The sequence below is a fragment of the Pseudorca crassidens genome, chromosome 12 (genome assembly GCF_039906515.1).
Source record: "Pseudorca crassidens isolate mPseCra1 chromosome 12, mPseCra1.hap1, whole genome shotgun sequence".
Lineage (NCBI taxonomy): Eukaryota > Metazoa > Chordata > Mammalia > Artiodactyla > Delphinidae > Pseudorca > Pseudorca crassidens.
Genome location: NC_090307.1, coordinates 75,811,478 through 75,822,832, shown reverse-complemented (window position 1 = coordinate 75,822,832; position 11,355 = coordinate 75,811,478). Strand labels below are relative to the sequence as shown.

General features: G+C 53.3%; 1 protein-coding gene across 1 annotated transcript in view; it reads right to left on the bottom strand.

Moving 5' to 3' along the window:
- Positions 1 to 377: 377 nt before the first annotated feature.
- Positions 378 to 11,355, bottom strand: part of GCN1 (GCN1 activator of EIF2AK4) — a 56,851-nt gene continuing 45,873 nt past the window's right edge. Inside the window, exons 46-58 of the mRNA XM_067700604.1 lie at positions 10,374 to 10,535; positions 9,997 to 10,089; positions 9,654 to 9,797; positions 9,285 to 9,554; positions 8,930 to 9,043; positions 8,231 to 8,461; positions 6,240 to 6,433; positions 5,992 to 6,106; positions 4,076 to 4,172; positions 3,559 to 3,707; positions 3,061 to 3,168; positions 1,628 to 1,846; positions 378 to 1,099 (exon numbers count right to left, since the gene is read on the bottom strand). Coding sequence (XP_067556705.1) covers positions 974 to 1,099; positions 1,628 to 1,846; positions 3,061 to 3,168; positions 3,559 to 3,707; positions 4,076 to 4,172; positions 5,992 to 6,106; positions 6,240 to 6,433; positions 8,231 to 8,461; positions 8,930 to 9,043; positions 9,285 to 9,554; positions 9,654 to 9,797; positions 9,997 to 10,089; positions 10,374 to 10,535 — 2,022 coding nt within the window. The 3' untranslated portion in view covers positions 378 to 973. The remainder of the gene's footprint in view (positions 1,100 to 1,627; positions 1,847 to 3,060; positions 3,169 to 3,558; positions 3,708 to 4,075; positions 4,173 to 5,991; positions 6,107 to 6,239; positions 6,434 to 8,230; positions 8,462 to 8,929; positions 9,044 to 9,284; positions 9,555 to 9,653; positions 9,798 to 9,996; positions 10,090 to 10,373; positions 10,536 to 11,355) is intronic.

The following is an 11,355-nucleotide window of genomic DNA, read 5'->3' as shown; positions in this document are numbered from 1 at the left end:
CAACTTTGGTTTCCTCTGGCAATTCTGATTACAGGAATGTGGTTTGTTCTTATTCCACACAGGGGAAGAGTTTCTCTTTAAAACTTGACTCCCAGAAGCTCCCTACCGGTCTGAGTCAGGACAGAGCAGGGAGGTGGCTAATTCGACCCCTGTAACCTCCACAGCAGGTGAGAACACAGGCCTGGCTGCACCCTCCTTGATACCCGACCTCAGGACAGAGAAGTCTGTAGATATCTACAAGACTTCCAAGAGCAGGAGAGAGATGCCCAGAAATCAGACTGCTGACTGTGCTTATGAAAACAGCTGCAAGTCTTGCCTTGTTCCTGACGCAGGAAGCTTCATGTTTAGTGGATGTTTGGAGATTTTTTAAAATCTGCTTATCAAGATTAAATCAAAGCCTTTATTAAACATCCCTCCTTCAAACCACCTGCATTTAAACCTATACCCCTCTCCTGACTTGCGAACTGCTAGGGCTATGTGTGTGTCATTGTCACCTGGAGGGTCAGATCCAGTTGGGCTACACAATGCTGAAAAGCCACACCAAGGCACACCACACTGGGCACACCTCCACGGTTCTGTGCCCCTCAGGATCTAGGCAAAGGTTGGCAGCACTGGCCCTGGGACCAGAGCTCAAGCACAGGAGACCAGGAAGCTGAAGTCTGAGCCTCCTTGTTCCAGACCTACATGCAGAACGGACAAGCAGCTCTTGGTTACCACTGGGTGAGGCTCACCAATGTGCTTTTCCTTCTCGTCTCCAAAGAAAAGGGTGAGAGATGGAGGAGGCAATTTTCAGTTGTGTGTGGGTTTGATTTAAGGCTTTGGCTGTGGTCTGCTGATAATATTAAAATACTTTCTGGGAACGCCATCTCCTAAGCTCCCCATCAGAACAAACGTATTTCCAAAAATGAAAACATTGAACAAAGAGGTGGAGCTGAAATGCTGATGCAGAGCCCAGTGGACAGGCCCAGGTCTGTCAGGTCAGGATGGTGTCGTCCACCTGCTCCGTGGAGTCGGCCTGGCTGGCCAGCTTCTTCAGAGACCTTCGGTTGCATTCATTCAGCACCTCCAAGCTGGTCACGTCCAGGATCTTGCAGAGGGACTGGGGGGAAGATGGAAACAAGGAGACGAAGTCAGAAAATATGGCTTCAGATTTCTCCAATCAAAGACAAAAATGAATGTTAACCCAGGACTAGAACCACTGAGGTGGAATCTGGCAAAATAAGGGAATCAGATGGATCCAGGGAAAGCCAAGACAACCACTCATCACGCCTTTCACGTTGTGAGGTATTGTTCAGTGCTTTAAAGGTTGCTCAGCGGGCAGGGGACTGAGTGACAGGACTCTGGGCCTCAACGGGCAGCACTGTGGGATCTGTTGTAGGGCTGTGTGCCACGTGAAAGTCTATTTGAAGAAGGGACTCTGCTGCTGAAAGACGTCTGAACACCTCAGGAGTAGAGGAGTGTGTTTTTAGGCACTAGACCTGTCACTCGACTACAATCTGCCTGTCAACACTCATGCATACGGATGGGGTGGCAGTGAAGAGTGATGCTTAAACACTGTCATGCAGAAGGCCTGCAAGGCCAGTGCCCACAGACGCCCAGGGGAGGCACGCCAGTCCCAGATTCCCACCTGAAACACCTCTTCTCCCTGCCTCATCTTGAGGAGGTTGACGATTGCCTGGTCGCTGTAGGCCCTGACGACGGTGTTTTTATCCTTGGTGTTGTCAAGAAGAGCCTTCAGGATGGGCTTGATGGCCTGGGGGTCCAGGGCAGGCAGTGGGTCCCTGTTTGCCCACCAGATCATCTTCTCAGCCACCAGCCTGATGTCACTGGATGGGTTCTGCAAACACTATGAAGAGGAGCGCAAGGCTTTCAGCCAGGCACATCCAGTCTGTTTCTCAAAGCAGCCCAGACTCTGCCCTGACACTCTCTTCATCGTGGAAACTGACCCCACTGCTCCCCTCCGATGCCATCCCCACTGTGGGAGGGTAATAACCAGGTGTGATTCGGACCCTATTCTCTTCCACTTCATCTCATGCCAGTCTCTCCTTTGCTCACCACTCTCGGCCCACGTGGGCGTTCAGCTTCTGCAAACACACCATGCTGCTTCCTGCCTCGGGCCTCTGCACTGGCTGGTCCCACTGCCTGGGACGTGCTTGGCCCAGATCCTCGTTTGGTTGGTTCCTTCTCATCCTTCAGGGCTCAGCTCAAACGTCAGCCTTTAGAGGTCTCCCCGACAGCCCCATCTAAATCAGAGCCTTCCCACAGGCTTTTTGTGTACCTCCACCTCCAGAGATCCTGTCTGCCCTGTTCACCTCTACACCTTCAGGGTCTAGCCCGGCTGGGCACACAGCAGGTCATCAGTAATAAACGCTGATAAAAGCTGCATGCAGGGTGATGCCGTCATACAGGCTCAATCTAATCGGGGCCCTGTAAACTCTCCACTGTGGGTGCCTGCAGGGTGGTGCAGTCAGCCTTGGGAACCTCACTACTCAGAGCGAGGTCAGCGCACCAGCAGCACTGACATTGCCTGGGAGCTGGTTACAAAGGCAGGGTCTCAGGCTCAGCCGCATCTCTTAGCATGCAGACTCTGGTTCTGTCTTGTGTGCACACAACCGTTTGAGAAGTGTGCTCTATTACACAGGGGCTGGGGCCTCGCCATCAGGCTCCCCAGCTTTCCTCCTTGGGTCTCACAGCCACCACAACAGCCACCACGACAGCCATACTAGTAAGTGTCATGCCTGCTAAAGGCAGGCAGGGAAGAGGAGGTTTATTAAGATTTGAACCCAGGTCTGCCCCAAAGTTTGCAAAATTGGTGTGCCTAGAAAGAATGCCTAAAATGGAGGTTCTTAGCGTGATTTGGGGTCATAGGTCTATTTGACATCCTGACAAAAAGTTGGGCACTCCTCCAGAGAAAAGCTCACACACGACTCTTTTGCATTCCAGCCCTATGGGCTCAGAGATGCCGCAGGCTATCCATGGAGAGCTCCTAGAATACAGAGGACACAGCTCTAGTGTTTTTTGGTCACGGGTCCTTCTCACAAGCCTGGCTGCCCTGCTCACCTTAATGAACAGGCTGGAGAGTTTGGCTGGCAGCTGTCCTCCTCCTGTCTCGATGTGATGCTTCATCAGGAAGCCCATGCCCCGGACCCCGCTCACAGCAATGGGGATCTGTGGAGAGAGGAGAGAGCTAGACGGGGTGGCCTCCGGCTCCGTCCCCGGGGCAGCAGGGCCAGGCACCAGCCCTTCCCCAGGACTTTCCAGGGACCCTGCCTCTTCCCCACCAGTCCCCACCCCCCGGCAGCTCTCATGGAGAGGGTCTGCCGTGGCTGTGAGGCAGATGAACCAAACCCGAGTCACTAGTTCCCAGGTCAGGAATCAGAGACCTTCTGACCTAGAAGGGACCTCTAGATGCTCCAACCCAAACTCCTCACTGTTCAGATGATGAAACTGGGGCCCAGAGAGATCAAGTACTAGTCCAAGGGCACAGTAAGTTACTGGCAAAGGTAAAATTTGAACCCAGGTCTCTGAGCACCAAGTCTGGCTGCCCCAAAGCCTTACCCTGTCTGCCATGGCATTGCTGAGGATCATGTCCTGAACTTCACTGCTGTATCTGCCTGCACAGAGTCTGCTGGGAGCCACATTCACAGCCACGGAGAGAGCCAGGCTCCGCCCGTGCCGAACCATCCAGTCGATGCCAGACACGTCCGCTGGGTGCAAGGACACACTGGGGTCAACCTGTACCTCACAGCATGGCCCACCACCCACGAAGCCCACCTCGCCAACCTGAGACTCATGTGGCAGCTCAGAGCCTGGCAGAAACCCCAGTCCACGCTGCACACAGGCCTCCCTGCCCCGAGTGGATGTCAAGCAGCCATCCCTCACAAACTGCTCCAGACTGTGGCTTGTGTTCTTGGAGCCGAAACACTCGGGGCTGCAGAACCCCCAGAAACTCCATTTTGTTTTAACAGCTGAATTTCCAAGGAGAGGGTGGTCCCACTGTCAGAAGACCCTCTGAGGGGAAGGGGAGACAGAGAGGCCCTGAAAAGAAAGCCCCCCGTGGACACAAGAGGCCTACCCAGCAAGTACTGCTGAAGAACAGTGTTGAGCTCCTCTTCCGTCAGAAAGGCACACAGTTCCCCCAGGCACCCAGCTGAGGAGATGCGCGTGTTGTCCTGACGGAGCAGAGAAGGCAGTGAATGGGGATGCAAGCCCACACGGGCTCCGCGGGAACAACGTTGGAAGGAAGGCGGACCCTAAGTCCAGTCCTCCCTCCAGGCACTCCACGCTCCCACCGCCAGAGCGGGACTGCCACTCACCGCAGCTGCCACTTGGTGCCGTGTTAAAAATTACACACCCAGCACTTAATTTTAGAAAACTCCAGCCTGTGTGCATACGTTAATCATCATCGTAATAGCAAGAATAACTATATTTACATAGCACCTTTCTTCTTACAAGCCTGAATGCTTCATATTTATTATCTCAGTTACTATCAACAGCCCTGTGAGGCGGGGAGGGGCGCGAGCTCCCGCCCACAGTGCCCAGGAAAGGCGGTCAGAGAACCACTTGGAGCTCCACCCCCAACCCCACACCCACCCCCGAACCGCTCATGTGTCCGCCTATGTCCAGAGAGACTCCCTGCTGCCCCGACATTACTCAGGTTTGTCCCGGGAAGTTAAACTGAAGAGCTGATCAACCCAAGGCAATAGGTAAAGGCCGAGTGTTTTGTGTCAAAACCAAAGCCACGTACATAACAAGCCCTGCTGCTCTCCCTGCCAGCTAACTACGGGACACCACACAGTGGATTCAGGTTATGTGCTACAGTATTAGGAAGTGCCAACTTGGCGTGCCTCCCCCAAAACAAAACAAACAACCAGAGCCTCAAGGGCCCATGGGGAGGCATCAGCTGGGCTGGCACTCTGGATTGCCACCTTCGATCCAGTGCAAGTTCTGAGCGAGAGGGTGGTTGGCCAGCACCTTGGGCCTCTGAGCTCCCTGCCCAGGTGCCAAGCAAGGCTAAAGCTGGCTCTCTCTGACACGACAGCCACTCTCTCCACTCTGGATCTATTTTAAGCTCCATTGTGGTGAAATGCAAATTGGTTTACATACTAACTTTTGCTTGCACTGTGCATGGCCCTATAAAAACCGTGACAGACTGTGACCAAAAGAAGGTGGAGTCTCCCATCTGTACCCCAGAGAAGGCTAGAGGGCCGTGATAGTCGGCCCCATGCATGGGCAGACGACGGGGTGTAGCTCCATGTGAACCCAGGGGCCTCTCTCCAGAGATCAGCCCCACAGTGTACATCTGGCCACGCAGCAGAGGGCTGTCAGAGGGCAAAGAGAAAATTCTTCTCAGAGGCTCAAGCCCTCCTGGGCCCGCTACAGCACTGGGCTGTCAAGGGGTACTTCACAAATGCTTCTAGACGGGGTCAGGAAGGGCTACAGTAACGGCATCAGAACAGAACCAGGAGCCACGGGGCTCAGGTGCTGGTTTTGACTCTACCACTTGCTAGGGTGCAGCCCCAAGTGAGTCTCACCCTCTCAAACAGTGCTAAGCCCTCCCACCTGGACAGACACCAGACAGTTTCCTGAGGGCTGTGCCCATGCTTCATTTACCTCTGGGCTAGGCCCTTCAGCTCAGCAAATGTTTTCTAAACCAATAAACGAAACTCTTCACTTTACAACTGGGGAAATGAGGGGCAGAGAGGGAAAATGACTTGTTTAAGACTAGAGGACAAATGAATGAGAGACCTGGGACTTTAAAAACCTTACTTTCCTTATCTATACAACACATCATCGATATCAATATTGATATCAAGACGCGCCTTGTCTCCCTCACTACCAGAGGCGTGGTAAACCACAGAGTGATACGAATGTCGGGAGTGATTATCACTACTGACCAAGTTCTTCTAACACAAAGCAGAGATGCTAACCAAAGGAAAGAGAAGGGAAACCAGCCGAGCCCCCCAGCCCCACGTCCACCTGCCGCTGTACCTCGTCATGTCCCAGCGTGCTCAGCAGGAGTGAGACGATGCTTTTCCGGATAACCACGTCCACTTTGGCCCCTGCTCCCTGAATCACAAACCTCAGGGCCTGAAGCATGGTGTCCCTACAGAACCAGTACACCCAACTTAAAACCTGGCTCTGCTTCACCTATGCTCCCGCCGCACAGGCAGGGCCCGGGCTGCTTCAGGAGCTGCCCGGCCTCCCCACGGCCACAGCTCTCCCCACCAGGGCCTTACCTGACACCCGGGTCCTCCATGACCCGGATTCCGTTCAGCAACTCTGTGAAGAGAGGATCCACCTTGATATGGATGGAGATGAGCTTCCCTAGTGCATCAGCAGCCTTCAGGCGCACGCCCCGGTTAGAGTCCTGCAGGGCTTTGGTGAAAGTGGTCTGCAGCTGGGGCAGGAAGGGCTTCAGGGCAATCCCAACCTGTTTGAGAGACCCACACCCAAAAGCTGAGGTGGAGTCCAGGGCCACAGTGCACTATAGGCACAAAAACAAATGATCACAAACCACCATAAGCTGCCCTGGCTCCCACACATAGGCCAGGAATAGATGTCCCGTTAAGGCAGGGGCGCCCAGCACAGAGAGGTCACACTCAAGTCTCCTCTTCCGTTTTCAGCATCCTGCGCTGCACTGGGAGGATGACACCACCAGCACCACCACCACTACCATCCCCCCACCAGCGCCACCAGCAGCACCACCACCAGCAGCACCAGCACCAGCACCACCACCACCACCAGCACCACCAGCAGCACCAGCACCACCACCACCACCAAGGGAGCCGTGGACTTGGCTTAGTGAAGCCCTGTCCACGTGGACAAGTGACTCGAAACCCTTGTCTCCAAATACACTAGAGCAGGCTGGGAGACGCTGTCAGTACCATGGAAGAACATTTTAGTGCAAAGACAGGGAAATGGACCAGGTGTGTAAGGGCAGGTACCATCTACTGAGCATTTAACATTCAGCCTTCAGAACAATCCTATGAAACAGCCTCAGAAGGTCATCCTTGTACACATGTGCGCCCCCTCATTAACAATCCATTCTAATCCCCGACCACACATAGAAAAACAGGCACATTTGTGACAAAATACAGATGAGTCCAAGATGAAAGATTTACTTATTGCTAAATGGGAAAATCAAAGTAGCTGTTTGGAGGTTCAATGCCAATTAAAGTTTGGAGATACTGGGGTCGGGGTTTTGCAGGCAGCTGGGAGGCAGACCACAGAGTGAAGCTGGCAAACCTGCGGCGGGAACCACCTGCCTATGGGTGGCACCTGGCTTGTGGCCTAAGGGACAAATTCCAGGAGGGAAGGGCTCCATTTGTATACAGAGTTTAAAAAAACAAAACAAAACACAGAAAAGAACAGCACAGAATGTAAAGATGATACTTAATTTAAAAGAAAAAAAAAAGACTCAATTTCCTACAGAATGAGGCTGATGCCCACGATCCCATTTTTTATCTGGGAAGATGCTCCCCACACTTTTCTCCCAAAAGGAAAAAGCTACAAATCTTAAGCTTTTGTTCCCAAACCTCAAGTAAGAAATTTTTTTTTTTTTAACAACAACAAATCCTGGCTGTTTATGCTTTTTTAAATCCAAAGGGCTTAATTATTACACTATAAAACATCAGAAACAGTTAATGTGTTCAATCTTTGCTTCTGACACTTTGGGCAAAAACTGAAGTTAACTGCAGTTGCTCTCAGACTTCCTTTTCATTCTCTCCTCAGATTCTTTTCACCTCATTTATGAGGTGGTCATAAAGAAGGGAAATGTTTTTGAACAAGGTTTTAATTGTATTTACATGGCCCTGGATTTTGTCCTTTGACCCATTTATAAATAACAGCAATTAACATGCACTGGTGTGTCGAGTGCTTAGAATGTGTCAGGCCTCGTGCCTGATGTTATTTTATCTGAGCCCTGTGTCACACCGCCCTTCGAGAGGCAAGCAGTCTTAGTACTCTCAAAACACAGGTGAGGAAACAGGCTCAGAGGCTGCGTAACTTTCCCAAGGTCATTCTGGCCATACAGCTACCAAGTGGCGGACCTGGAATTGACCATGTGCAGTGCGTCTTGACTCCAAAGTCTTAACTCCCTCTGCTCTGCCGATTCTCCAAGATAAGCTGTCACCCCGCCTCTACGGGACACCGCGTGCCAGCATCCTACACACAAATCCATTCTCTAAGGCCTGAATGGACTGAGAGTGTGAACTCATCAGTCACTCACCTTGGCCAGCAAAAGGCTGAGTGTCTCAAGCAGAGCCGCCTTCACGTTCCAGCTGAACCGGTCCCCCAGGATGCGAATCAGAGGGCCAGTGATGCTGACCACGGAGGGTCTCAGGGCGTCCGCTGAGGTCAGGCGGATCACCAGGCCTAAAGCTTTGGCTGCTTCCTCTTTCTGTTCTGGGCTGCCAGTCAGGACGCCCTCCCGCAACACTGGAAGGATGGAGGTTACTCCCTGACAAGAGAACCACACCTGAGAGTCAAATCTCAAAGGTTCTGGGCCCAGGTGTCTCCCACCCGAAGCAAGGAGCTCCTGTTAGCCAATCTCTCCTCAACTCCATGAGAGATTGATTCAGGCCGCCAGGGTCGCAGCCTGAGATGGTGCTGGCTGGGGAACAGTCTTGACAGTGACAAGAAGAGCAGAGTCCCAGCAGGCCTACCACACAGGGTACCTGCACTGCTGTCACTCACTCACTCTGTCTGAGGTGGCTTCCACCACTTAAACCGAAGATGATGAATGCTGTCCCCAAGGGGTCACCACAGGGAAGAAGCACGCTGCCTGTGAAGGTGCAGAATGGCACCTAGAGCAAGCACTAAGCCAGATTAACACACGGGCTGCTCCAGCGGCCCAACCTCCTGGGACCCAAGGGGAAGGCGGAGGAAGACCGCATGCCTGCCGCACCCTGCACGGGCCCTGGCTTACCTTCTTTGGAAGGCAGAACCCTGGCACGTGTTCGCCTTTGCTCTCATTCCCTATGAGCCGGATTTCTTTGTGTAGTTCCTCAATTAGTGCCAGCTGGTTGCCAGCATCCAGTTTCTGTGGGAAGCCGGGAAAAAGCAGAGAGGATGTCAGAGTTCTAGGTAAAACCCTCTCAAGGCTGTTTCAAAATAATATAGCAGGAGGAAAGGTGTGGGTGGGAGTATAGATAAGACTGCCCACGAATCGACAGATGCTGAAGCTAGGTGACAGGTACATGGGGTGCCTTAGGAGTCTAGTCTTATAAGCGCCTAGAATTGTCCACAACCAGAAGCTGGCTGTGGGGTCCACAGCTCCTCACCTTGGTGATGGCATTCAGGGCATCCCAGCTCTCCTCCAGAACCACAGGGCTGGAGTCGTTGAAGAGGCGGATCAGGCCTGAGACCAGGCTCCGCAGGTGGCTAGTGTAGTCCACCTTTGAGCGGGAACAATAGATGTTGAGGATGATGGCAGCAGCCTGCCTCATGCCCACTTCAGGGCTGCGGGTGGCTTCCAACAGATCCTCGATGATGATCCGGTGCCCGGTGTCATCTTCTACCGAGAGGATCACAGCCTGACAGTTGGCCATCTCCTAAAACCACAGGGGATGCCTCGGCTGAGCACAGCTCCTCCAGGACAGGACAGGATGGGGCAGGGTTAGAGAGCCTGCAGGAGTGACTGTGACACTCACCAGCTGCTCAGCTGGAGTCCCCAGCTTCTCCTTCAGGGCCAACATGACCGCCGGGAGGATCACGCCAAGATGACGGGTCAGGGCGTCGCCTGCCACAGACGAAAGGAAAGCCAGCACCCGGGTATTGACAGGTGGGGTCGTCAGCTGCGGAATGATTAACAGCAACTCAATGGGTGCTGCCCTGTGCTGGCCGCGGCGCTAAGCTCTGGGAGATCCCATCCCACTACAAGAGTCACCAGCCTCTCCCAGCATCTGAGTTCAGAGTTGGCCTTCACGCAGGCCCGGGGAACAGTGATGTGGCTGTGGCTTCTGGGCCAGAGGGTTGCCACGTGTTGGGACTTACCTTGGGCACGAGGTAGGGCAACACCACACGGCTCTTGATGGCCATCACTTGCTTCAGACCATCCAAGGCAAATTCTGACACCTCCTCATCATCCTGCAGAGGGGCAATGGGGGCAATGTTCAGAAGCCGGCTCTTGTCTCCACCTCCACTGTGTTGGACCGGCCGGCGCCAACGTCCTTCTCCAGTCTCCTCCCCTCCTCCCTCTGCACCCACATGGACTGACTGTCAAAGGAGAAACACAGAGCCAAATCCCATCCTGTGCACCCACTCCCTCTGGGGCCCACACTGCGGCTGCCTTGGCAGAATCAGCCCCCCGCGTGTTGCCTCTACAGAGATGGTAAAAGCCCGATTGGTAGGTGTGGGGCAGAGCCACTCACCAGCTGCTTCAGTAAAAACGGGAGGATGTCCTCCAGAGCCTGGTGGCCGATGGTGGAGTGCAGCTGCTCAAAGGTCTTGGCCGCCGCCTCTCTGACCTCCTCCAGCGGGTCACACAAGGCCTTCCTTGCCGTGGGCACAAGGGACTCGGAGAAATACAGCACCTGCAACGGTACAGGTGTACTGAACCCGACGTGGCAGAGGGAGAAGAAATCAGCAGGGGGGCGGTGAGGACCTCTGGCCCAGCCAGGCCACCGCTGCTCCCTGGGCTTGACTTTTTTTTTTTTAACTTAGATGGTTTCTGTGGAAATGCACAAGTATGAAAAAGCAGAGAGGCTGTGTAATCTACTCCTAAGGAGCCTTCACCAGACTTAATAATTAATAGCCTGACTTTTTCCGGCAAGTTCTCCAAATACTCTGGTCTCCTACAGGAACTTCAAACTCGTTCTCATGTCAAGGACCCTAGTGATGTGGCCTCCACTCCCCAGACTCTTTTGCTTATCTTCATAGGAAACTCCGAGTCCTTCTTCAAGTCTCAACTCAAATACTTGCTCCCTGGGACTTCCCTGGTGGCACAGTGGTTAAGAATCCACCTGCCAATGCAGGGGACACGGGTTTGAGCCCTGGTCCAGGAAGATCCCACATGCTGCAGAGCAGCTAAGCCCACGTGCCACAACTACTGAGCCTGCGCTCTAGAGCCCGCAAGCCACAACTGCTGAGCCAGCATGCCACAACTACTGAAGCCCGCATGCCTAGAGCCTGTGCTCCACAACAAGAGAAGCTTCTTACTGCAGTGAGAAGCCTGCGCACCGCAACGAAGAGTAGCCCCCACTCGACGCAACTAGAGAAAGCCCTGGCGCAGCAACAAAGACCCAGCACAACCATAAATAAATAAATAAATAAAAATAAAATAAAAATTGAAATTGAAAAAACCTTGCTTCCTTATGAAGTCTTTGCATCTGCAACGGGGCCAATGACAGCTCT